Source organism: Alosa sapidissima, chromosome 14 (assembly GCF_018492685.1).
Source record: "Alosa sapidissima isolate fAloSap1 chromosome 14, fAloSap1.pri, whole genome shotgun sequence".
In the NCBI taxonomy this organism is placed as follows: Eukaryota; Metazoa; Chordata; class Actinopteri; order Clupeiformes; family Clupeidae; genus Alosa; species Alosa sapidissima.
Window position 1 is genome coordinate 29,541,431 of NC_055970.1, and position 26,212 is coordinate 29,567,642.

At 42.9% G+C, this 26,212-nt stretch overlaps 1 protein-coding gene across 1 annotated transcript in view; it reads left to right on the plus strand.

The window, feature by feature from the left end:
- The first annotated feature begins 251 nt into the window (after positions 1-251).
- LOC121681751 (proline-rich transmembrane protein 1-like) overlaps positions 252-26,212 on the plus strand; it is a 51,719-nt gene continuing 25,758 nt past the window's right edge. Inside the window, exon 1 of the mRNA XM_042061674.1 lies at positions 252-579. Coding sequence (XP_041917608.1) covers positions 564-579 — 16 coding nt within the window. The 5' untranslated portion in view covers positions 252-563. The remainder of the gene's footprint in view (positions 580-26,212) is intronic.

The window sequence follows — 26,212 nt, forward strand, 5'->3', positions numbered from 1 at the left end:
ACATTTTTTCAAGCTGTAATGCCTAAATGAAAGAATTCGAGGTCTGAAAAAAATATGAAGACATAATATTTGCACAGAAATATGTCATAGGCCTTTCTGTTAGGGTGCAGCAACAACCTTGACACAAAATGACCCTTTTGTGTAGTTAAGCACATGTTCTAAGTAGCTTGCCAATCACTGGCTAGACTATTTTACTTAGCACATAGCCTACCCCTCTTCTTGCTGATGGCACCAAACAGCAGTCACCTGCTCTCTCACAGATGCCTCACATTTGCCTACTGTTAAACTGAGTAGTCAGTCGGACCTACAGTACCTGAATATGGCACATTTGCAACTGGATGCTACCAGGAGAACGCCTCACCAGCCCTGCTAGCGGGATTTGACTATGCAACTTATTGTTCTCCAAGATGACGGTCAAGCAGAAGATAGCCGTTTTGCCTAGAGGAGGGATCCAAAAGGAGGGATCCAAAACGCATTGCAAATGGTGTTGGATAAGCTACATAACAACAGGACTTACCACGATTTTTCCAGGTGATCCATGTTGCTGGACAATGTGACTGGGGATGGCGGCCAAATCAGGTAGGGTAGCCTGCATTATTATTACTAGGCCTCAGAGCCGGACAGTAACGGAGTACATTACTTGAGTACAATTTTGAGGGATCTGTACTTTACTCGAGTATCATTTTTGGGGAGTAGCCTACTCATGACTTTACTCAAGTACATTTGAGAGGCAAATATTGTACTCTTTACTCCACTACATTTCTATCCATAACCGTGAGTAGGCTACCCGTTACCCGTTACTAAAAAAAGAGAAAAACCTCGGAAACCCTCAATTTGTTGTTTCCCTCTCAAACGTGATTGGATTGTGCAGGCGCCACTGGTTGGGACAGCCTATCAGCAATCACCTTCAGCTTTCCGCCAAAGTCAACTCCATGGTCAGATTTAGATAAGAGACGAAACCGTGGACAAAACAATAGAAGAAAGACGCAGCAGGTCCATCCCGGGAATGTGCCAACCTGTGGCCCCACCTCACCAAACTATTTAAATTTTCTGAAACAAGTTAATGATAGTTTTCGCTTCAAGTGTTTCAATTACAAAGTAGTATTTTGTATTTTAAATATGTATTTTATATACATGTATTAGAAATACTGCCCATCCCTGGCGACATGGTAAAAAGATGAAAAGGACTTGATTTTACTTTAAATTCCTTTTACATTCTCCAAGGTTAATTAACATTAACATTTTTCATAACTCCATGTAGGACGTTTCTGTACATAAATGTAAGCACTGTGGCAGTAGTAATGCAATATTTAGAAAATGTAGGCTACTCTTGTACTCTTGATACTCAACAACTTCAGTACTTTTACTTAAGTAGACATCTGACTGTTGTACTTTTACTTGTACTTGAGTAAAATTTAGCAAAGGGTATCTGTACTTTTACTCAAGTAATGAAGCTGTGTACTCTGTCCGCCTCTGCTAGGCCTAATAGTATTAAGCCTAGTGGTAGAGGTGCCTGGGTTACGTGCACATATACCAGGTGCCTGACCATACTTACAGTAGCCTCAGGGATGGATTACTGCACGAGCCTACCGGGCCCAGGCCCAGGGGCCCAAGGGGTCAGGGGGCCCTGAAGCCCAAGCCTTTGCATGGAATCATTGCCTCAATATCAACAAATCAGGATGTAGGCTATGAATCTGATTGAATTTAGTATTGGCCATGCCCAAAATGGACCAGAATACAGGAAATCACATCAAACAAATTTAAAAAAATTCTGGGGGAGGACCCCCAAACCCCCCCTCCCACATATACGACAATTAGTGGGGGGCCCTTAATACATCTGGGCCCAGGGGCCCGAAAGTTCATAATCCGCCCATGAGTAGCCTTAACGCCAGTGAAATTCCTTGGCATTTGTATGATGTGAATGATAACATTCATTTGTTGTGCATTTTTTCTCATGTACATTCTTCAGCCAAAAGTAGCAAATGCTAAAATTTCATGTAGCCTAATCATTCACATCATACCATACCATCACATTTTATTGGTGTTATGGATGTTACAAAAAACGTAATTTTCCATGGAATTGCCCTAAATGTTTATTTGACTTCCAAGTAAGGCTAGTCATTGTGATTCTGAGATCCTGATTTTGAACTTTTTAAGGCCTAATAGACTATGAAGATACCCTATTAAATGTGCAAGAAAGTGTGTTCTAGAGATTGTGTAGAATTACATACCTTATAATCAGCTCATAAACGAATCAACTTGATAAATAACAGCCTAGGCCTGTTAACAAAAAGGATAAGACACTGGGTTGTGCAATATGGGTTATGCCTAAGCAGTAAAAAAAAGGAACTAATAGCATTGAAAAATCAGTTGTAGGCCTAATGCTATCATTTTCACTATTTCTTCACTTTTCACTTCTTCACTTACACAGAAGTGCCCCCACAGATACAAGTGAACACCATTCCATAAACAATATGCAAATTGCTCATTTTTTGCTTAAGTTGCTGCTAAAACACAGAATAAGATGCTGTTCTACCACCTGCATTCTTAATACTGTAAAATAGTAATATATGACACTTTGTGTGCTGGCTCATCATTTAGTGCCTATCCTATAAGAGTGTGGTAGGCTATTTTTGTGCTGTCCTGTGCTGTTTGCATTCCTGGAATGGACTCTATATCCTGTGCAGATCTGTGTAGTTGTAGTTTTGTATAGTCTTAAGTGACTTTGTGTATGGTCTAGGAAGAATGCTTCATCTCACTGTGTAGTATACACTCTTGGCTTATCATTGAAATGACAAAAAGCCAGTCTACACATACAGTCGGTCTACTTTTCTCAGTTTCTATTCTGTTCCTCCAATAAGGAAATGCCCTTTTCTATTCATTTGGCTATTTTTTTTATGGCTGTTAAAATGATCCTACAACCGGAAATTGACTGCATATAGCTAATAAACCTAGCTAATGAACCTCTAAAAGTATCACTGTTTTGTTTTAGAAAAAAGCTCTCTTCTTCTGTCTCTAGTAAAATGCTCCTTCAGTACCTCCACAGAACAAGGGGAATCCAAGTCCCATTTGCATACAGAGGCAGGCAGATCCGCTATCATGTGATTAGGGGGAGTAATTAAAACAGATGTAACTCTAACACTTCCTTAAGTACCGATAATTAATATGTAATTATGCACTCATTTAGGGACAAGTTAGCACATCTAATAGAAAGAGACATGAAATTTACGTCTGGCTCCAATTACTGTCACAATCCAAAAACTCTGCTTGCCATTTGAGGTATGAAAACAAAACTCTTCACCAATGACATAGGTCTACATCATTCTGATTGTCTTTTTAAAATCTTCACACATTTTCTCCATGAAAATCCACTGTGTCCCAGCCCAGGGCCAGTCCAGCACATTGTTTGGGGTCAGATCATGACCACAGGTTATTGAGGTCGTTGGCCTGATAGCTTGTGCTATGTGCCTCATAGTCCCAGGTGCAGCCATGTCTGAATGGTTTGCTCCCTGCTTCTCCCACTGAGGGACACAGGTGTCATCTCCCTGCTGGCTCACACCCTCACTGGGTGACTGGCTGGTGTTAACCAATTCTGTCTCGGTCAACCTCGCCCACTCTCACACTGGCTTCTCTCTGAGGCTAACCTTGCTAATCTCACTTCTTTGCCTCTCGCTGAGCATGAGCCTAGGGATGGAGACAAGGGAGGGGCATAATGGAAGGATGGGCAAGGAGGAGGTAGGGGAGGAGAGCATCTCTGTGGTGCTGATGTGAGTGGCAGTTTGTGGCCTGTCCCCTGCGGAGGGTAATACGTGGTGTCGGGCGGGAGCAGCACATAGCGGGAGAGCTGTGCAATGGCGGGTGGCCTTGGCCCCCTCCTCGCTTGTAAAACAAGAGATCACCTTGGGCGTCCGTGACGAGCGCCGTGCTGTCGTTAACAGCGATGCGAGGCTGATCAGCGGCCGCAGCCTGACAACTCCATTCAGATGCCACCTGCTAGCTGTCAGTCACACCAGGGAGGCAGGTGGGGGAAGGGGAGAGGGGGGGGGGGCATCCTCGGGCTATTGACAAAGCTGTCGACAACGAGGACAAGACGAGCTCGTCAAAGATCTGACTCCCTTGCTGTCTCCTCGATCACTTCATCTGCCACGTTTCACCTTGCACATGACACACACACACACACACACACACACACACACACGCACACACACACACACACACATGTTCATACACGACAGTCATTACTGCATCAAATTTTTGAATATTCGTAAATGTGAATATGAACTGCCATTCATCATACACCGCTGCAGTTCACCTACTGTATAAATCAGAGGATTTGCAGGGTTGGCTGGATATGGATCTATCACTAGTTCTACAACTAATGCTCCACTCCAACAATGGCAGTTCCAAAAACGCTGCATTGACAGTGTAGAGGATAATGCTAAGGTTAATTCCACACCTAAAAAAACAGGGCAGAGAGGAGGGAAAAGAAAAAGTCTTATGTGCAGTATATGCTTTTAAGCCATGTTGCTTTCATGTTATTATGTTGGGGTGTAACACAGCAAACACTCCTCTTTAGATAGCCTTTTCTCCACTTTTCCCAAGGAACCCCCAGCAGTTCCTCCTTTGTTCTGCCAGGAGAAAGGGAGGAAATGGCAAAAAGCACACTCCACTACCCTCATGCCATGCGTTATCATCTGACACGCGGGTGGAGATGTGGACACCTTAATCACCTGCCGCTTTAATACCCCTTTAATAATGCAACGCCTCAAAACAGAACACCTGTTGCCGAGATGTGCTGATGCAAATATCAAGGGGATTAATTAAAAGTCAATTATATTAATTTGGCTTTTGAAGGGTGATCGGCCAAGATAAAGAGTGATTCTGTGTGCTCAGATAGCCGGGCGCTTGATTTTTAATGCGGTTTTATCAGGGTCCATTAAAAAGGCCCTCGCTCCCGTGCCTATGCTCCACTGTTTAGATGCCATTCTATGTAAATTTAATGAGCATTTTAGTTTCATCTTTTTAATGTGCATATCTCTGTCTTATGCATAATTGAAAAAATGCTAATATCTGAAATGTTTGTTTCCGCTGCCCTGTTTGGGATTGTGTGTGCCAAGCACATCCAGAGTCATTCTCCGAGCTCCCGGTAACCTTACAAGAGGGTGGAGGGGCTCTCTCCATCCAACCGAGCTCAAGCAAATACTGTTCTTCAGCCATTAAGGCCAAGGGAGGAGGAGGAAGGGAATGTAGAAACAAAGAGGAAAAGAAAGCAAACTGAGGCTCAGTGGATGACAGACTGAGTGATGACAATAGAAGGAAAACATGAAGAAGGGGAAATATGTGTGAGCATTAAAACTTCAGAGAAAAGGAGGGAGTCTTCAGAGGAAAAAAAAGAAATAGTGTATAGTCAGACCATTTGAATCAGAGCAGACGTAGGATAAAAATAGAGGAAAGAGAAATGGGAGAGTGAAGGACAACAAGAAAGACACTGAGGGGAAAAGGAGAGAGGCAAGAGATCAGAGAGAGAGAAATATGGAGAGAGAAAGAGAGTAGAGTGAGGGAGAGTGGCTGCAGTAGCAGTAGCTGTGGTGCTGCGGTGAGCAGTGCAGGAGGAGATGGGTGCCCTCTGTGGAGCAGCCTCAGTGGGACATTTGACCTGCACGTAGCAGAGGAGAGCGGGCACATTTGGCTGGCAGTCCCTACGGGCGGCACGCTGAGCCCTTCTCTGCCAGTTACATCCTCCGAGGGCCCGGGAGCTGAGCCACTCTCTGCTGCGCCTCTCCCCCCACCGCAACGCACACACTGACCTGCCTCAGTTCCCCACAGACAGCTAGCAGACACTGCAGTCTACGCCACGTTGCACATCTGCATACAAACACATACATACTGCCACACACACAGGGGAGGATACAATCGTGTCTTTACATGCATGTACATTTGAAGAGTTTGGTTCCAAAACGTTATCCAGGTAATTTCAGTGGAACTGTAATTAGGTTATTGCTAATTGATTTATCTTTATTCAATCAAAACAACACAACTGCAAAATTAGTCATATTACTTAAGATACACAATTAAATAACATGACTTATTAATGCTTTTAAAAATGGAGATATAGCATTTTTAAACTAAACTCCTCATTTGCAAATAATGGTGCTTACCCAGACAATAAACATTGTTATATGTAATATTGTAATAATTGCAATATTTATTGATAATAATGTGAAGCATTTCATGTAGTTAATAATATAAACAGCACAAAAACAAGTCACGTCAATGTAAATGCAACAACAACAACACACTGCATTTATATAGTGCTTTTCAAGGCACCCAAAGTGCTGTACATTGAAGGGAGAACCTCACTAACCACCACCAATGTGTACAACAAAAGCAAATGTATATGCCCATACCTTGGATCATTAGATGAGATGCTGAAGCCTACATCTGATGTGTAGTTTGCAAACAGATGGTAGGCTGTTTGTTAATTATGCACTAAATAACTTTCTTAGAATAAACCACACACTCACTATCTGAAAAACTAGGCTCGTAACATTGTGTAAACATTAACATAACATTCAGACATACTTTATGTTCAGTGTTTAAATATAAAAAATATATTTCTCAGTGCCCCTTGGAGCATTTGATGTCCTACACAGAGTGCATATCCTGTGTGTATGTAACGGCAGCCCTGCTTATGGCATAAAAAATACACACACATAGAAGTGCATAGTTTACATAACACAACAAAGAACACATAGAAGTGCATAGTTTACATTACACAACAAAGAACACATAGAAGTGCATAGTTTACATAACACAACAAAGAACACATAGAAGTGCATAGTTTACATTACACAACAAAGAACACATAGAAGCGCATAGTTTACATAACACAACAAAGAACACATAGAAGTGCATAGTTTACATAACACAACAAAGAACACATAGAAGTGCATAGTTTACATTACACAACAAAGAACACATAGTGCATACTATAGTACTATACTAAGTGCATACTGTAGTTTACATTACACAACAAAGTTACACTCAAATGAACATGTAATTTTTATACTCATGATACACTCACTGATGCCTTTATGCTAATGTCTCACATGGAAAGACACACACTAAGTGTGATCTCAAGTTTTAGGCAAAACTTCTGAGGTGAATGCCACTAATGTAGAACAGCAACATCAGAATACAGTAAACACAATTACATGGTCAGTGTGGCATAACACATGCAGCCCATCACATGCGGCACACAGACAATAGCTCAGAGGGGAAAGCAAAACACCGCCCCCACAACGGAACACCTCGCACCGCACCAACAAATAAAAGCACACCCACACCCACGTGTACGTGAGCTGGCAAGTGTCGATATATTTACACCCGCACCGGAGCGCATCTCGTCATAACTGCCTGCTGTGCTCTGCAGCCGGTCCTGCCTTGCTTGCCGGCATTGGTGTCGGCACGGTGACCAGGATAATAGGCCAGGGAGGGCTGAGATTATGACAGGGGAGGGGAAGGGAAAACACTTCCTCGAGGACCGACATCATTTTTATTATCGCCGCCCATCAGAGGTCCTTGAGAAACATGTACTTCCAGCCCAGGCAATCACTCATCTGGAGCCTCGCACCAGCAGAAAGGAAGAGAGAGAGAGATAGAGGGGGGAGAGAGACAGAGAGAGAGAGAGACACCCGCGCCATGTGCTGTCTCTGTCTGAATATTGATACCCTTCAGCAGAGAACAGGGGAGGGAGGCTGGGAAGGTGGAGGGGAGAGACAGGCAGTGATAAAGGATGAGATGATCTGCTCCATCCAGGAAGCTTCTGGATGTGCCAGTCTCCACCTCCTGCCCTGACCCCTGCAGCAACCAATGATGTTCAATCACTTCCTCTCCCGTTTCACTTCAAAGTACACAATGACCTGAAACTGGTGAAAATGATAATGTGAAAATGTTGAAATACAGATAGGTCTTGGGAACCTTTTTTAAACATTGAATAACACCCCTAGAACAATCTAACAAGCTGCACATATACCTGTCTTGAATGATGGAAAGTTTTAGGAAAAGGAGATACTTCCAAGATTGACATGGAGCAACATCTTGACAGCATCAAGGAGTGAGTGATGGCTACTATCCTTGAGATTCTGTAATATCTAGCAAGGTTGAGTATACCAGCAGTTGCAGTGCAATATAGAGACAAGGAATAATAGCAGAGCGCTAATTTCACTACATTCTCTCTTTTCTTCTGGCTTCACTGTTGAGGAAATTCAGTGAATAATTCCTGTTTAGATACAGCGATGTCTTTGGTGTAGGACTCTCAGTGTGACTGAGTGTGACTGGACAACCATGGACTATTTGTGCCTTAGTGTGATACAGTAGGCAGTAAGATGAAGGAGAGCGTGCTCTTTCTTCCCTAAAGCTTTGTTCTTTTCTCTTTCAATTTCTTTCTCCTGAGCAAGCTTGTGCAGCTGCATGTTGGTGAGATTCAGAGTTAGTGTTGTTTCAGGAACACCGTGTCCTTCTGTTGTTCAGGACTCCTGTCCATTTGTGTTGATGCAGGAACACTGTGTAATAGTGACGGAATGAAAAAGAAATCCAGAGCAATTGTTCCGCTTATTCAAAACGAAAATAAAAACAACTATACAATTTAAAACGCACCAAAACCACCAATATCATTTAAAGTTCAAGAATAAATTCAGATCATACAAGATACATTTCAAGATTTTCAACACCCTGTTTCAAGTTCAGTTTAATCACTTACATCTTATGCATCTGGCAACTACTGTATCATATCATCATGATACATCATGAAACAGCTCTGGTATGAAAACACAATACTCTACTACAGTGTAACTATTAGCCTAGCTCAGCTGCATGCCTTACGCGATGCCCTTCTTTATTGCTTGTAAGAACCCACTGAGCTCATCTATCATATTAGGGCCCACAGAATTGAATAAGGTCATGCACAAGGAAGAACTTAGCAGACCTTACTTCAGTCAGTAACAGCATGAGGTACATACTGTACAACTGGCAAGTAGGGGCTCATGGGCTACAGGATCATGCTGTTCAGATAGGTGACTACAATCCCACAGTCATATACTCCATTACTATTAGGCATTACCACACACTGCAGAGGGAACTGCATTCTGCTATACAGTGTGTGTGTGTGTGTGTGTGTGTGTGTGTGTGTGTGTGTGTGTGTGTAGAGCATGTGTCCCATCACACAGTTGTGCTGTAGGTCAAAGGGATAGTTAATCTGATAGTGATACCAGGCCTCACTGTCTAAGACGAGACAGCTTATTGTCATGATCCTGATGGCCGTGACAACCCTTAACCTCCCCCACCTCCTCCCTGCCTCCCTCCCTCCTTCCATCCCTCTGCCTCTGCCCGTGGCTCTCTTCTCGATTGTCTCATCACTCTGAATGAAGAGCCGTCACACATACACAAACGCTCACACACACACCCCCACACACACACCTGACGGGCGACAGGCCTAGGCATCCTGCAGGCCTGATAATCAACGTCCTTTCAGAGCTGTCAATATCCTGCAGATGGAGCTGAGGCCAGAGCTCTCACTGTCACATGTGTGTGCACAAATACACACACCTACACACACACACACACACGCACACACACACACGCACATGCACATGCGCACACACACACACACACACACACACACACATGCACACGCACACACACACACACACACACACACACACACACACACACACACGCAAACGCACACAGACACATACAGAGATTCCAAGAGCAATAAAAGTGCAGTACCACTATCATTAATTTGCCCCACCCCTACATATGAACCCTTGCAGACACACACACACACACACACACACACACACACACACACACACACACACACACACACACACACACACATACACCTGGTATAAATCAACTGGTTCTGTCACACCATGCTCTTGGTTAAGTAGAATTAGTCTGTGAGTGCTGGGTGCTGATGAACGCCGCAGGTTTATTAATTACCTCTAATCGTGATGAATGCTCTCGCCGTCATCCCCTCACACCCACGCACAGGCACGCCTCATCCCACATGGGGGCGGCGCGGTGGTGACGGCTCTGCTGCTTCTCACATGGAGCCTTGGAACACAGCATCATGGAAATAACATAACTTTTTGTAATCATTTGACTAAATGTAATACATTTTCACTTCGTCATGTAATAACTCTCACATTTTGTAATAATCTGCCACATTTTGTAATAAACTGCCGGAATGCAATATGTAATAAATAAATAGATGGTTAGTACAAAATGTGCGGAGTTAATATAGTAATAATATGGTGCATTAAGAAGTAATAACCAACCAGAATGCAATCTTCTTCCAAATGTTATATTTCTAGTTATTAAACTTATCAGCAAAGGTATCTACCGAGGACCAACTATGTCACTCTGACAGATATCTTGTAGATACCCTTTCTATAGGGCCATGAAGATGGTTAGTAAAAGCATTCTGCCTTGCTCATGAGACCAGATGATTGGTGGACTCCAGCAACTCCAAAACAAGCCACACTTTCTCCTGTTTGTAACCCAAACTGATGGATTGTAGCGGCAACTGAAGCATGTTAATGGTACAGACCATGGTTATCCCTCACCTCAACTACTGTAACACAGTGGTGGGCTACATAAGGGCCAGGGTGGGCCAATGCCGGCCAGATTAACTGCTCTCCCATCCAATCAAAAATGTTTCAAAATTTGCCTTGAAAAGGAGAAAAGAATATATATTGTCACATAAAAAATAGCTTAAAACAAAACAAAAATGATGATGAATCATGCTAATATGGCAGGTCTAGTACCTCATCTCCTAAACACATCTTACTAGCTCAACATGCCTAACATGCACTTCCTTTCCTCTACTCCCTTCAACCTGCTTCTCCCTCTACTATTTCCTTTAACCAGTGCTTGTTTAGTACTTTAACTAGTACTTCACTGTCTGCGTTTTTATCCTCTGGTAGTCTGATGGTGTTTGTAAAATTAGTATCACTACATTAAGGTGATAAAAGTATCGCCAAAATGAATAAATGTAAATGTATGTGTAAATGTGTTACACTGTAACCTGGTAACACCATGCTTTGTATTTGCTAGAGAGCTGGCTTTGATCAATCTTGGCTTGACCATCTGCAAGCTGCCTTCTGACTGCCTCCTCCATTTGCCTGTCTGATAATTCTGCTATGTATGTACAGTATGTATATGTCGGGTTTGACTGCCTTCACATTAGCAAAAATTACTAAACCATCGGTCCAAACAAACTCAGGAACGGAACAAACGGTCTAGTGTGAATGCACTTTCAAAGTGGCTTAGGCATGTATTAATGTAGGAATGTAGAAGAAATCTGGGGTGAAGTTGAGTTGGTGGGGGACAGACCTGTATGCTTTAGCAAGGTCTAGCCACACAACATTCAGGTCACCCTTCTCTCTTTTGCCCACTAGATCAAGACAAAAAATGCTTTACTTGACCCTGGCTATCTCAGTCCCCTGGTCTGAACTCTATAGAAAACCAGTGGGGTGAACTAAAGAGGAGAATTCACAAGAGACAACTTAGGAATCTGGGTGATCTGGAGACATTCTTCTCCAACATTATGGGATGCCATATGAGTACACTAACAGCCGTTTTATTGGCAAAGGGTAACTTGAAATATGAAATACAAGGGTGCCAGAAATTTAGTTTGTTTATTTCTTAATGAAGATTGGTTTCCTTAGAATAAATTAGCTCCCCTTCAAGATTGGATTTTTTAAAACATTGTTTTGATTGTGAGACTAAGGCCCTGTTTACACGACAACGTTCGCTGGTGAAAACGACAAAATATTTTATCAGATGTGCCTTTTGTTTAGATGGTGATGTCGTTTTTGGTGCTTAAAAACACAAAAAAGTGAAACCACCCTCCAGAGTGGAAATCTTAAAAACGCCGTGTTCCCGTCGTGTTCCCGTCTAAAGGGTAAAAACCAAAAGTCTGGACTTGGTGGTGTTGTGTGGCAGTGCTTCACTCTAGCACATAGCTGACTGGTGTGCATACTACATCAAATTTCACACACTTTTCCGTCACCGCATGCACACAGATTTCCCCCCAAAAATGCTCGTCTAAATGTGGAATAAAAAATGAGAACGCAACGCTACTTTTCTGTTTTCTCTTCAGATCGTTTCCGTCTAAACATAGCCTGAGATAAATTGCCAAAAGCTCATTATTATTATGCCTCTTTTTACTCAACTTTATCAGGAATGCCAATAAATATGGATGGTGCTGTAATTTAAATATGGATGGTGCTGATATTTAAATATGGATGGTGCTGATATTTAAGTTTAATTTAGCTTCTGAAATTTAATTGCAATAACATTACATGTGTAAGGAACAAGACATTCATTTTGGTTAGTTATTACCTAATACACCATATCCTTACATGTTCATAAAAAAAAAAATCCATTTCGTAATAACCATCGCAGTGGGTAATAATTTATTACAAAATGCAAGGAAATGTTTTACATATTGCGTTCAGGCACTATGCTTTATTGCGTTTGGGCACAGAAAGTGGCAGAATATTACAAAATGTGGTAGTTGTTACATAATGAAGTGAAAATGTATTATATATTGTCAGGTTATATAATGTTGTGTTAGAAACCTGACTTTTAAACACCAGGACCAATGGCATGCAGACCCAAAGGCCGACCCGAAGTCCCTCCCTCTTTTGTCATCCCAATTCCCAAAATGATGGACTCCTCATTGACATGTACTTTCAAACAGGCCACGTGATTTGAAATCTTACATTTGTAACTTTTTTTTTCCCTCTCTGATGAATGTAGACTGTGAGGATGACATCCTGACATCCAGTTATTCACTCTCTCTTAGTGTCTGTACATCTGTTCTTCCTAGAGTGAGACTGAGAGTCATATCCTGTGGTGCAACCTTAAGCTGAGAAAAGAGAGAGCGAGAGACAGGGAGTACAGGTCCTGTACAGCCACTGACCCTGAATCAGTAAAGGAAACAATCTGACACCTGCTGTAATGAGAATAAATGAAAGGATGGAGCATCATCATGCCGGCACGCACCGCACCACCCACTCTCCCCGTGCTCCTCTGCCTTCGCAGACAAGGCCTGACCGATGAAAAATTAGACATAATTAGTGCAGTCCTACCAGAGGAGGAATATGGAGAGTTTTAAGTGGCGCAGTATCTTATGTGGATTACATATTTATGAAAATGCAAGCGCAAAAAAAGAGGGGGTCCAAACTAATGGCCCATCAGGTGGGCTTTGTAAAACCCAGAGAGACTCCATACACGTGACAGGTGAATCTGCAGCTACCCATTAAAATGAAGGTTTTCATCACAGACGCAAACACACACACACATACACACATGCTCCATCTCTCTCTCTCTTTCTTCCTGTCTCCCCCAACCATCCTCCCCACAGACTCTTTCTCTCTCTCTCTCCCTCTTTCTCTCTCTCTCTCTCTCTCCCTCTTGTCTCTGGTCTGTGGCAGGATGAAGGACTGACAGTAATTTCAATCAGGCGTGTACGGCGGAGAGCAGCGTCTCATCAGAGAGCGGCTGCCACGGTGCAGCGGCTGCTTCCTGTGAGCGCACACACACACACACACACACACACACACACACACACACACACACGCACACACACACACACACACACACAGACACGGTGGAATCAGCTGACTGTTAAAGATCCATCACGGCCCACGCTGACAGGCCCAGCAGAGGTCTTTAGGAGAGGCGCCTGCCTGCGTACGCTTCACTCCCTCAGACACAAACACCACGGCCCTGTACAGTAGAGATGATATCCACCACAGACCTCTGGGTTTCTCACGCTGATTTAACCTCAGGCACTGGGGACCTCCTCAGGTGGAGTAGTCTCTTCATTGTATTTATTAAAAAACGCTTATAGAAGTTTGGATTATAATTCTTTGAGAAGCTGAAAAGAAAAAAAAGAAACATGTATGATATAGATTTCATGTACATTTATTCTGAAATATCCTGCAGATGGATCAAAATAATTCAGATGGATTGAAATAATATAGCTAAAATATCTATAAAACAAGAAGGTATTGAAGGTAATGTCTGTCTATTTCCTCTTAGACATCTGTCACAGTACTGTCTAAGTAGCCTGGGAATACCCATATGACCCTTTGGCAAATTTGGGATTTGCTCTGCAGGTCTGTCTAGCCAAGAGGCCATTGAGGCCCATTTCCAGTGTCCCTAAAACACAGGCACGCAAATACAATTGCTAATCTGGCATGGGCATGTATTTCTTTGGAACTGAGTAAACAACTGCATTTAAAACCTTTGTTTACAAGATTGCTACACTTCTGAAAAAATTTGGTATGAGTTTAATGCACAAATGTAAGTTTAATTTCACTGCTAGGTATGCCCCTGCTGGAAGTTGTAAGTCAACAAGCCTTTTTTAGACCCCCTATTAATTACAATTGTGAAGGTCTGCGTGCTAACCAGGCTACTGTCTAAGAGGAACAGGAACAAAAAAGAACCCCTCAGTGCAGCTTTGTTTACATCCCAACCACAAACGACCCTAGTAGCTTCAACTAATACTGATTTCCTAATGGTGAACTGTGCCAGAACAGTCTTAATTGGCCATTTACTGACCAGGCAAAAAGTGAAAATCATGAGAGCGAGTGGTCCTACTGGGACAGTGGAATAGTTATTTTGGTGACCAAGTATAAATTCTGCGGTCCCCCTTGTTGGTTTTCCCACACTTTTGCACTCTGCGTGCATCCTCTGGACACCCCAGGCCTCTCTAATGCCTGTTGTTCGATGGGCAAAATGAGCATTTCATTTTTTTTTCTCCAATCTCTGCGTTGGTTAATTAAAGCAAGAGCACGCGTCAGACTCCACTTCAGACCAAGAGAGCGCCATGATAATTAACCTCGGCTGTCCCCCAGCGCAAACCAAGCCCATAACTGCCATTATGTTTCTAATATGCCAAATTAGAAACTGATTTTGAACTGCCTCTGCCCTGAAGAGTGCTATTGATCCTCTCTCTCTCGCTTTCTCTCTCTCTCTCTCTCTCTCTCTCTCTCTCTCTCTCTCTCTCTCTCTCTCTCTCTCTCTCTCTCTCTCACACACACACACACACTCTCTCTCTCTGCTTTCATGCCTGCTCACTTGCCGGCAGGCCTTGTGGTAAAGTGCTGTTGCCTAAATTAGTTATCCGATTGGTCCTTTTGATTAATGATGGGGCCCTTTGCTTCACTACACATGACAACACGGTCAGAATAATCAGGCCCAAGGACCACCAAACTCTGCCATTACCTCCCAACTAGCACACACACACACACACACACACACACACACACACACACACTCACACACACACACACACACACACACACACACACACAAACACACACACGCACACACATACACACACACACACATACACACAGTAATAACCAAACATATAAACACACCCACACTAATCACCAAATACACACACATGTACACACACTCACACACACATTTGGAGAAACACTCCACGCTATTTATTTCTCACTGGTCCCCTCTGATCTGGAGTTCATTTATAAAATTATTTAATGTATGGGGGAGCAATAATTTATGTGTATGACAGTTTTCTCGATCAGGAGCTGTTGTAATATGTCACAAATGGATAAGAAAACAAGGTAAACTAGATGTGCAAATCAATGGCGATGGCCCCTGGGAATATCAGCAGCTGAATCAAGATTCAGGACTAGCGCTCGAGCCCATTCCAACTTGTCACTGAGAATAATATATTAAAAAGTGTCATCCTATGGTTGGACAGGACAATAGCACACTTGGCCAACATACTGGTACACATGCACAATTACTGTACAGGTATTCACTGGCATAATGCACACACACACACACACGCACACATCTCTGTCGTTTATGCAAATGTTCTCTCTCTCTCTCTCTCACACACACACACACATGCAATCTCTGTTGTGTTTATGCAAATGCTCTCTCTCTCTCTCTCTCACACACACACACACACACACACACACACATACACACACGTATCTCTTAGAATACGCACACACACACACACACACACACACACACACACACACACACACACACACACACACACACACACACACAAACACATCCCGCTATGATCCTTTTCTAGTTGAATGCACCAAACAGTTTTTTTCTGTCTATTTATAAATTTATGGACAGGTGGCCCTCAAAGCATTTGGCAGGATCATTCAATATCTCCTTCTGTTTCCCTTTCATGATATTTTCCTCCATATAATTACCCACCCACATGGGGAAACCTGCTCTACTTTGTTGGGATGAGTGCTTTTTATTTTGTGTGTGTGTGTGTGTGTGTGTGTGTGTGTGTGTGTTTGTGTGTGTGTGTGTGTGAATAAGAGAGGGAAAGAAGTAGTAATGATAGCAGCAAATGCAACACAACTGTGACTTCTTAGATCACAGGATATCACTACTCCATTAATTAGATAAAGCTAATTTAATCTGTGCCTATTGATTATTAAGACAAGGCTGGGTTCAATAGAATGGGTAAGCCACTAAACCAATGGCTCTCATTAGGTAACTGTTAAATACTTCCTATTGGGCTCATGAAAAAATAATGTATTCGACATAACAGTTTGTTGCACAAAACAATCAGAGTCATTTGAAGTTGAGATCCAGCAACTTATACAAGGCTACATGAGTAGCTGGCTGTGCTAAAGGCCTATAGGCCACAATTAGAGCTGTGAAAGCTATTGAGATGAAGAAGAGAGGGATGCATGGATCTGTAGACTGAAAAAGACAAATGCATTCTACAACCCCAAATCAGAAAAAGTTGGGACATTGTGTAAAATGTAAATAAAAACAGAATGTAATAATGTTCAAATCTCTTAAATGCATATTTAGTTGCAAAAAGAACACAGACAACATATCAAATGTTGAAAATGACAAATTTGACTATTTCATGGAGAATATGTTCATTTTGAATTTAATACCAGCAACATGTTTCAAAAAAAGTTGGGACGGCGGTAACAAAATGCTGGATAAGTTGTGTAATGATAAATAAAACAAAAGGAGGTTAACTGGCAACACAATTGGGTATGAAAAACTTAACTTAAAACTTAACTTAAGGTAACTGGCAACACAATTGGGTATGAAAAAGCATCCCAGAGGCAGGGTCTCATAGAAGTAAAGATGAAGGGGTATTCATCACTCTGTGTAAACCTATGTGATGATTTGAATGGCCGTGGTCTTTTGGACCTCAGATGGTATTGCATCAAAACCAGACATTTTTCCAGACCTGTCATTGTATGGGTTCAGGAAAACTTCTGATAACCATTGTCTATGTCACAGTTTGGTACTCAATTCAAAAACTGCAGCCAAAATTGTATTGAGACACAATACCACAGAAAATATCACTGTCTTATGTGGGCCTGAGCTTGTTTAAAATAGACTGATGGAAAAGGGTCTTGTGGTTAGACCATCATAAATGTGCTATTCTTTTTGGAAATCATGGACTCATCTGGGCTAAAGAGGAGAGGTCCTATATTTCAAGCATCCAACCGTTCCAACTTGTTTTGGTCCTCAATTTGAAACCCAACATCTATGACGGTGTGGAGGTGCATCTTGTACATCTGGCAAGGCACAATCAATCCGGAATGATGTTTACAGGTTTTGAGGAACATATACTACCATCTAGGTAATGTTTTTTTCCAGGGAAGATCTTGAATATTTCAGGAAAACAATGCCAAAATGAATTCTGCACATATTTAAACAGTATTTCACCATAGAGTAAGAGTCCATCATGGAATTAAAAAAAATATGATTAAGAATACCTATACTGTTGAGCAACTGAAATCCTGTATCGGGCAGGAATGAGACAACATTTAATTCTTAAAACTCTAGCAAATGGTCTTCTCAGTTCCTAAACATTTACAGAATTTTGTTAAATGAAGAGGTAAAGCAGTACAGTGGTTATTCCCTGTCCCAACTTTTTTTAAAACATGTTGCTGACATGAAATTCAAAATGATCATATATTTTCCATGAAACAGTCACAATTTTAATATTTGATGTTGTCTATGTCCCTTTTGCTGCTAAATATGAGTTTACAAAACTTGTATATTATCACATTCTGTTTTTATTTGCATTTTACACAACGTTGCAACTTTTTTTGATTTGAGGTTGTATATTTGCTAAAGAATGTTTGATTTCTTGATTTATTTTCATACAGTGAAATTTAGTTTTTAATGATAGCAGTGTGGATACAGCCTAGAAGATGTATTATCTGACACAAAATTTGTTTCTTTTTTCATCCATATGTCTGGTATACTAACATACACTCTCTTAAATGATAATTAAAATAGTCACTGACAATTTGTTTCAACCCGATGTAGAGGAGTAGTGACCCTAAAACAATGAGAGGGAAGCACAAGTGAAAGAAAAGAAAGACAAATTAGGCATATAATACCTCAATGACACTGGCAAGTCTGACAGAAGAAGCATTGAGTTGATATTTCTCATAATGTTTACAAGTATATCCAGCCATTTCCGAGTAGGTGAATAATGCTAACCTTGGCCAGATGTGGCAGTGCTACTTTTCACTGGTGGTGCTCATCTCCTTCACTCCCTGATAGCAATCATTAGTTTGGCTTTTTTCTACCCGCTGTTCAAATGAAGACATATGAGGGCCTGTGCTTTTACAAAGAACACTGTGATCGGTGAACCAGAAGGTATGGTTACATGGGTGGGAGCAGGTTTCGTGTGCATGCTTTAATTTATTGTGCCATGGCTACAGTAGTTCTTTTTTTGAATTGTAAGGTTTGTGAGTGTGGGTTATGTAGTCAATAAGCGGGAACAGCAAACAACAACAATGTCCAAATGCATACAAACACGACACACTCTGAGAGAGGAGAGAGGAAAGGGAGACAGAGAGAGAGAGAGAGAGAAAGAGAGAGAGAGAGAGAGAGAGAGAGAGAGAGAGAGACACACTCACACAGACACACACACACACACAGACACAAACCACCACCCAACACACCAGATTGGAGGAATTGTAACAGGCCCTGAAGGACAGGATGTTGGAGACACGGTGTCTGCAACCTAAAGACTGCTTAATAAAGTAGAAAATGCTTAACTGATGTGGGTCCCCACAGCCGCCAGGTGCTGGGAGTCTTGGCATGGACAAGCACCCTCGTTATTCTCAATCGCTCTGAAACACTTCACTTTATTTATTAATATATTAACTTGATAAATATGCTCAGGAAATGCAAAAAATGAAGTTTGAGTAAGGAGAGAAAAAACTACAGTTTTGGACTGGTTTAGTTGCACTCGCCACCAAAGCACTGAGTTATGAGGCGCTCAAATCAGATGAAGACCACCATGAAGGAAGGACGAGGCTTCCTGCTCTGTGACGTACCTGCGAGAACAATTCGGAAATGATCCCATGCCAAGTGTCTGGTCCTGTTCACAGACCCCCCTCCCCCCTCATTTTGGGCTGTTGATAAACAAGCTTCAGCTCTCCTGAATGATCTCCTGATCTCTCTTCGTCATTATCTAATCTCACTGGTGAAAACTAATGTCCATATGTCGCAGGAACTCTGTGTGTGTGTGTGCGTGCGTGCATGTGTGCGCAGGACGGCTCCAGACTTTGCTGAGCTGGAGAGACGTGTGTGTGATGCGGTGCGGTGCTCGGTACAGTATGTGTGCCTCCGGGGCTTTGGGCAACTTTCACGGCAGGAAATGAGTGCTGCCAACAAAACAAATCTGAGAATAATATCACCGTATCCTGATTATCTATTCAATCATTTGTAACCGATTTCCTGTGGAAGAAGGGGAAAAAATACAACTGTCACCACTCAAACTTAAATCATTAATTTGTCTAATCAACGCCAGAACTTACGATGCCCCTTTACTCTACTTTCTTTCCCAAGTTTTCTGGAGGTTGCTGTCTCCCTCCCTCTTTCCCTGTCTGTCTCTCTCTCTCTCCTTCCTCTCTCTCTCTGGAGTGACTGGAGACGGTTGGATCTACTTTGAAATGCCAGATGTTGTCATGGCCTGAGAGCTCAGATTTACAGCTGGGTCCTAACAGACATAATTAAAGTGAAATGTCTAGCGGTTCTGCAAGGAGCAGTCTCTTTACATTCTCTTTTTCTAACTCGACCCCCCCTCCCCTCCCCTCCCCATCCTATTTCTACTCTCTCTCACAGCTTTAAATCATGGGGGGAAAGGGCTTTTACCCTGTGAGACTGGAATAAAGTTCATTTTTATCTACTCTTTCCCTCCACCCAGAAAAAAAAAAGATCCTGGCCATCCCTCTTTTTTTTCCCCAAAGCCATCTTCATTTCTTCGTTCTCATCCCTCCCTCCCTCCCTCCCTTCCACCTCCTCTCTCCCATCCTCCCTTCTTTCCACTTTTCTTTTCAAATACAAAATAGGGAAACTCTCACTTCCTCCCTACCCTATCTGCTTTCTCCCTTTGTTTTCTTGTTTGCCATAGCAACGCCCCTCCCATGGCCCATCCGTCCACCCCACCCCACCCACCTCTACCCTCCGCTGATGGCGTGACGTGTGAGGGGCTCTGGTCTGGAGCTGCTTGTTTTCAGGTGAGGCGCTAACACCTGTCTGCCAGCGCGCGCCCCTGCCAGTCCGCCCTCGCCCGCCGGCAGCCCTGTCTGCTTTGACTAATGATGTGATTGATGGACAAAATAAGAGGGAGCACTGCTACATACACACACACACACACACACACACACACACATGGCCATCTCTGCACACCCACATGCACAGGCACACTCGGCTCGCACGCACCTCATAGTTACGCTTCACACACAGACACACACACACACACACACAGACACACAAAGCGAGTCAGAGCTTCTGCTAGGTGTGGGATAAAGTGTCAGTGAGCCCTCATCAAGTGGCGGCTGAAGGTGTATTCCTCTCCATGGCTCATTACCCAGTAATGGCAAAGCCACCCCTCTTCTCCTCAAAAAAAAAGAGGGAGCAAAGGAGAAGAAAAGAGGGATGAGGAGGAAGAAGAAGAAAAGGAGGCTGAATCCGTTCATGACACTGGACAGGCGGCAGGTTTATGGACTCACGGTCCATCACAACAAACCCATCAGAGGCCACGCAAGAGCGGGCGCCTGTCTGCAGATCAGGGGCCTCCTGCCCTCCCCACCCCACCCCTCCCCACCCCACCCTGGCCTGGCCTGGCCTGCACTACACAGGGAGCGGCTGGGAAAGGGAGATGACACGGTGATCTCCAGTGGCAACAGGAGATTAGGATTAGGAGAGACCTTGTCTCAGTGAACAAGTAGATTAGCATTATTGCTTTAATGTCCGGTGGTGCATTGGAGGAAGGGGAGATATGGAGGAGGGTGAAAGTGACAGAGAGAGAGAGAGAGAGAGATACCTGTTTGAAATTATGCCGAGAACTTTGTAACCAATGTGATCGGGTATCAGAAGAGTGGAAGCTGTATGAATTCCTCTGATGATCAATCAATCTCTACTGTTACACTTGTCTAGACTCTGCTGACTCCGCTATGCTAGTGAAGCTTCTGCTCTCATTACACTCGATCCTCGCAAGAAAATAATAATGATACAATTAGAGAATGGATATCAATATTTCTGTCAGACATTTTATATGTTTATTTATTATTAAAGTATAGAGAGCTCTGCAAGATGATAATGATACTATAAGACATGCTGAATAAATCAGTTCAGTCATGTTATTTTTTTATTAAGGTAGGCTTAGTTCTAAAGATTTGTAAGGGACAGGATAGGATCAGTTGCGCTTCAAGTTGTTTTAAGTGTGGCCCTAAAATACAAACATACAGTTTCAACCAACATATTATGGTACCATTTCATTTATCATATGGTATCACAATTCATTCCCTCTTCTCTGATGGCAAATGGAGCATATTGAGTGGAGTTCTCTGACACATTTTCAACAGGCAAGGGGATGCGTGTATAAATGCAAGTGTGTGTGTGTGTGTGTGTGTGTGTGTGTGTGTGTGTGTGTGTGTGTGTGTGTGTGTGTGTGTGTGTGCACGCTTGTCCACCATGACTCTTTGTCATATAGTTAATGATGGCTACAGGAGAAGTGCACTAGGAGCACTGTCACTCTGGTCCTGTCTCCCACCTCGTCCTAATCACCATATTAACCCCGCTGCAGTGGCCTGACGGCCGCCCGCCTCATATGCAAGCCCGATGATGGACAGCTCTGAGGCCAGGAGCGATGAGGGCCGAGGGCTCCAGGAAATAGTCTCGCTGCAGCTCCGATGCGGCCCCAAACAGAGGAGTTCCAGACCGACTCCCGTTGACAGGATTTAAAAGGAACCTTTTATTTTCACATTAGTCAGATTAATAAACTGTAATTGAACACTGGAAATATCAACTAATTGCACTAAAGCTGTAAGTCATGGTGGTGTGCTTGCCAAAATGAAAGTGAAGGAACATGCCAGCTCATTTCCAAATGGATTCCTGGCATGGTGAATGCAGCGATTGCTAATCTGGAATGACTTTATGTGTGTGTTGGGCTGGACATATGTGGCTTACATTTGCAAAAGATAAGATATTGGTGCATGTGCATGTCTTTACGACTCTTTCTCTCTCTGTATGTGTACCTGAGAACAGTATAGTGCTTTTGATATCAAAGGGAAGCAGCATGTTGATACCTTGAAATCATCGAGTCTGTACTTAATGATACTGCTGTCTTATCAGTACAATACCAATACCAGTCATTCACACATGAAAAAAATGATAAAATAATTGTCTTCCTTCAAATCATGGGATAGTAGGGCACTGAATGAATACCTCAGGGATATTTTTGTTTACTTCCTTTTTTACTTTTGTCTGTGACATGGAACTCAGTTGTGTTGAATGATAACTTAGCCTTAACAAAATAAGGATACACAACGGATATTTATGGTAGCCTTTGCAGAAAAAAATATTTTAACATGGATTTATATTTGGGGATTTCTGTCAGTATTATTATTTTGTTAATAGCTTTGTTAAATTCCACTCCCTTTATATTGTCAGACTTGTCAGAACTGTGCTTTGTGCACATTTGTTAAGTAGAAAACACGAGAAAATTGAGAAAAATAGATGAGGGCTATGTGTACTAGAACATCATGTGTCTTTGAGCTGACCTTGAGAATATATATTTCTTTTTCCCCTTTTTTATAACACATTTAATGCCTCCACAATCACATTCTTATGTATCCAGTGGTATAAAAACAATGGCCATGTCCACTCTAAAATAACAATTTGGCAAACAAAAATGGCCGTAACACCTCCAGCCCATTTGTTCCCTGTGCTCGCCCTCCCAACAAATACCCCCGTCCCCACTGAGAGAGGTTAGGCTTAGTTCAGGCCCATTGCATGGGATCACATTGCTCCAAACAGTCTGAAGTGTTTGCTTGTGATCTCATGTCTATGAGGCACAAGGTGAAGCATGATAGATTGATGCAGCTGTCCAGGCTGTGCAGCGGCGTAAAAACGAATTGAGCACATGCAGGCTGTGTGACGGCTGAAGGAGGCCTGTGGTGGTGGAGGAGGAGGAGGTGGAGAGGATGGTGGTGGTGGTGGTGGTGAGGGAGAGGATGGAGACTCTCCAGCACCACCAGGGATGGAGACCAACGGCAGCGCTCCCATGGAGACGTCTTGTATGGAACAGTGGGAGGAGGAGGGGGTTTGAAATGATAGAGAAATATTTTGATTAAGAAGATGTCTCTTGTGAGTCCTTGGCGCAGAGCAGAACACGCTATGTTTTTCATCGGAGCCTTGAAGATTTATTCCTTGAAAAATGAGGAAAGTGGAAGTTGAATAATGGAATATTGGCATGCTTTGGTTTCTTAATGGCTGTAATTGTGGATTTTTGTTTCTTCCTCCAAGGCCCTTATGGCTGTATCTTTCACACAGAATGAAGAATATGATTCCAGCCTCTTAATACTGATTTAAATTCTGAAGTACTTGCATCGAAAACCTCACTGTAATCATCCAAATCCATTCCCTTACAAAAGTGTCTCTCTGTTTTGTGTTTGTGTTTGTAGTTAATATATAGTTACATATTAGATCTGAAGGGTCTGTGCATTCACAATGTCTTAGCTGTATCAGTTTATTTGTATGTAGTTGTATGTGTGTCTGTGTCTGTGTGTCCATGTGTGTATGCATGTGTGTGAGTGTGTGTGTGACGTGTGTATGTGCATATGTTTGCATGTGCAGCTGATTGCACTCCTTGCGTGTCAGGGGGAGTGGCAAGTTCAGTCGCCCCAGCCTCTCTCTGCTCCAGCGGGTGCTGGTCCGGGACTCCCAGTAGACGGTGTGCCTGTGAACCCTCTCCGCAGTGAGCGCCCGGCCCACTGATCCGGCTCTGACAGCCCGGCTCCCCCCGGCAGCCCCATCCCCCTGGTGCCTGGCCAGAGCCACAGCCCAGGACCAGCCGCGCTGGCCAGCCCATCTAAAGACTGTCAGCCCTGCCACCCTCTGGCTCTGCCATCCTGTCAGCACGCGCACCTCTCCGCAAGAGACAACAGAGCCTGGCATGATGCGTCTGTCCATGACAATCAGCTTGTATTCAGATTGTCCTCTCTTCTTTGTCGGTCAGGCAGTAGACAGCAGTGTTCAGTTAAAGATGGTTATTGTTAATGTCAGCACGAGGGTACATTGAATGGCGAGCGGGTGAATCTGGAGTGAGCTTGGACCACTTTCTTGGGATTGGTGCGTGACATCCGGGCCAGGCCCGTCTCGGAGTCTGATAGAGTCCGGGTCTCTCTTGAGCGCTGCTCCACTTCAGCTAGATTTAAGAGATTGGTCTCTCCATCTCGATTTGCCCAGGATGACAGTTGAGTTGCCATCGCTGTGCTATTCTAATCATGAGACAGGCGGCGTCTCAAACGTGTCAGTTTTAACTTCAAAAAAACAGGAAAGGAGGGGAGCGAAAAAAAATATCACATTACTACCTCTAATGCTATTTGGAAGTGATAGCTCTGATAGGTGAGGGACCGCAAGACACATGAGGGAAGCGAGGAAGAGAGAAAGGGAGACAGATGGACTGGTGCTCTGCGTTTCGGCGTCGTCATCCTCCTCATCATCACACCACATCAAAACAACACCACAGGGGATTCAGCGCTCATCAGGACGCTAATACCGCTCCGCCGAGAGCCGGACGACAGGGACTCCCATTCGCGCTTCACTGTCCATCCCACTTCAGTCTGCTACCGATAAACATCTCCATTTCGACAACGTCAAGACGAACATGCGCACAAAAGAAATTATTTAAAAAGTTATCCAGGACATCAAAAAAATGGTCCCCGTGGTAGTCTATTTTTGGATGCCTGTTTTAGAGCAGGAGCTAAATTGTTCGGAGAAATGTATCTATTTGTCTTCAACATGGCCTTGATGAGGATGGATTGTGAGCCATGCTCTTCAATATGCAAACCTCCTGTCAACAAAGTGCCGATTGAGAGGCTACCAATTACCACGACAGCCCGAGAGAGATGCTTATCAGGCTCGAGACTTAGTTCATCTCAGGCGCTATGCAAGTGCTGTATTGATTGACCATCGGGCAGCTAATAACATGGGTTATCTACATGTAGCAAGAGACAGGACTTGCTGGCACTACTGAGGCAGTATCACAATCTAATATGTCCACCAAATTAAGGTTCGGCGTGGCCAGGGGAGGAAGGTTATGTACCTGAGAGAGGTAAATGAAGGTCAGGGGATCATTAACAACGCTTTGGTGACATTATGGCGATCTATAAATCCATGCCATTTTTATGCTGTTATGCCGCTAGGTCTGTTTTTATCTAAAAAATTAAACCTTTACCAAGAAGAGCATGGGAAAAGGATTTCTGAAAAGAGGAGATTTATCTCATAAAATATATTTATATATCATAAAATATATAAAAAACATAGTAGATATAATAAATTCCACTACATACACTACAAAAAAATGAGTTTAATTTATTAATAACCCTAGTAATTATGTTGATTCCTTTGATGATAATTGTTTTACTGTTTTACTGTGTGTCTGGTATTGTTTATTTAGATTAACTTAATTTTGGGTAAATGTGTCACTCTAAGTGTTTGTGTATTCTTACAAATTCCGCAGGAATGCATGTCGCATAACAGTTGCATCAGGCTGTAGGGATGAATAATGTTATCTTGCTGTCAAATATATAGTCCATACGTTACCACGTTTACTTAC